Source organism: Olea europaea, unplaced genomic scaffold, assembly GCF_002742605.1.
Source record: "Olea europaea var. sylvestris unplaced genomic scaffold, O_europaea_v1 scaffold31902, whole genome shotgun sequence".
Lineage (NCBI taxonomy): Eukaryota > Viridiplantae > Streptophyta > Magnoliopsida > Lamiales > Oleaceae > Olea > Olea europaea.
In genome coordinates, this window is record NW_019250729.1 from 1 (window position 1) to 913 (window position 913).

Genomic DNA, 913 nt, shown 5'->3' on the forward strand with positions numbered 1-913 from the left:
GGAAAAAAAAAATCTCACATATGATGCAAGCTTAGTCATCATCAACAGAGGCCTCAGTTTTCTCACTCTGTGGTGGAGCCGTGGACTCCGCATCTTCCTCCTTGGGCTGATCCTTGTTTTCAGTGTCTGGCTTCTGAGCACCAGATTTGGCTTTCATAGTGTCCAGCATTCTCTTGCTGATTTCCCTAGAGTAGGTCTGCAGAATCTCGATCCCATCACCCTCGGTGGTGGCTGTCGCCCCGGCTACTTGGAACGCTTCCTCCTCAATGACCTTGGCTGCCTCCGCGGCTTCCTCAGCCGACATGGTGCCGTAGCGCTTGGACAAAATGGAGGGTGTGGAGAGGGTCTCGATAAGACGGTTCTTCACGGCGTCCCGTGTGCGCTCCCTCGGTGGCCAAATGCTGAACGAAACATTGGGATACTTTGACGGATCAGAAGTGATCGAATGGGATTCTTCATGTTCAGTATCGACCATTGTGGTGGTGCTGGCTACGGCGGAGGATAGGGTTTCGGACGGAGGAGCTCCTAGTTGAGTTGGTTCTTGGGTTTCTGAATTTTTAATTAGGGATTCAAATTCCATGTTATCCGACATGTTTCTTTTTCGTTTTACGAGGGTAAAATTGTCTTTCAAGAGATTATTACAATCAATTTTGAGTGAATCAAATTCAATTTTTGGGGTTATATTACAAGGAGGAGTTGATCTTATGGCCCAAATTTGGTAGTGTGAAGTGGCACATACTTATCTAACCTTCAAAGCAAAGGTACACATTTTAACATTTGGTGAACAATCCATTTCATAAACAAAAGTCAATTTTGGGGACGAAGTTGGCTGCAACTTATTTGAAATTAATTTTATATGTGAATTCGTAAACTTTTCTTATTTTTAAATCATACATTCTTGAAAATATTATTT

The 913-nt window shown here is 43.5% G+C and overlaps 1 protein-coding gene across 1 annotated transcript; it reads right to left on the minus strand.

Moving 5' to 3' along the window:
- Positions 1 to 6: 6 nt before the first annotated feature.
- Positions 7 to 668, minus strand: LOC111385520 (MFP1 attachment factor 1-like). The gene has a single exon (XM_023009916.1). It carries the CDS (start codon positions 590 to 592, stop codon positions 32 to 34), a length of 561 nt encoding a protein of 186 aa, XP_022865684.1. The 5' UTR covers positions 593 to 668; the 3' UTR covers positions 7 to 31.
- Positions 669 to 913: the final 245 nt, after the last annotated feature.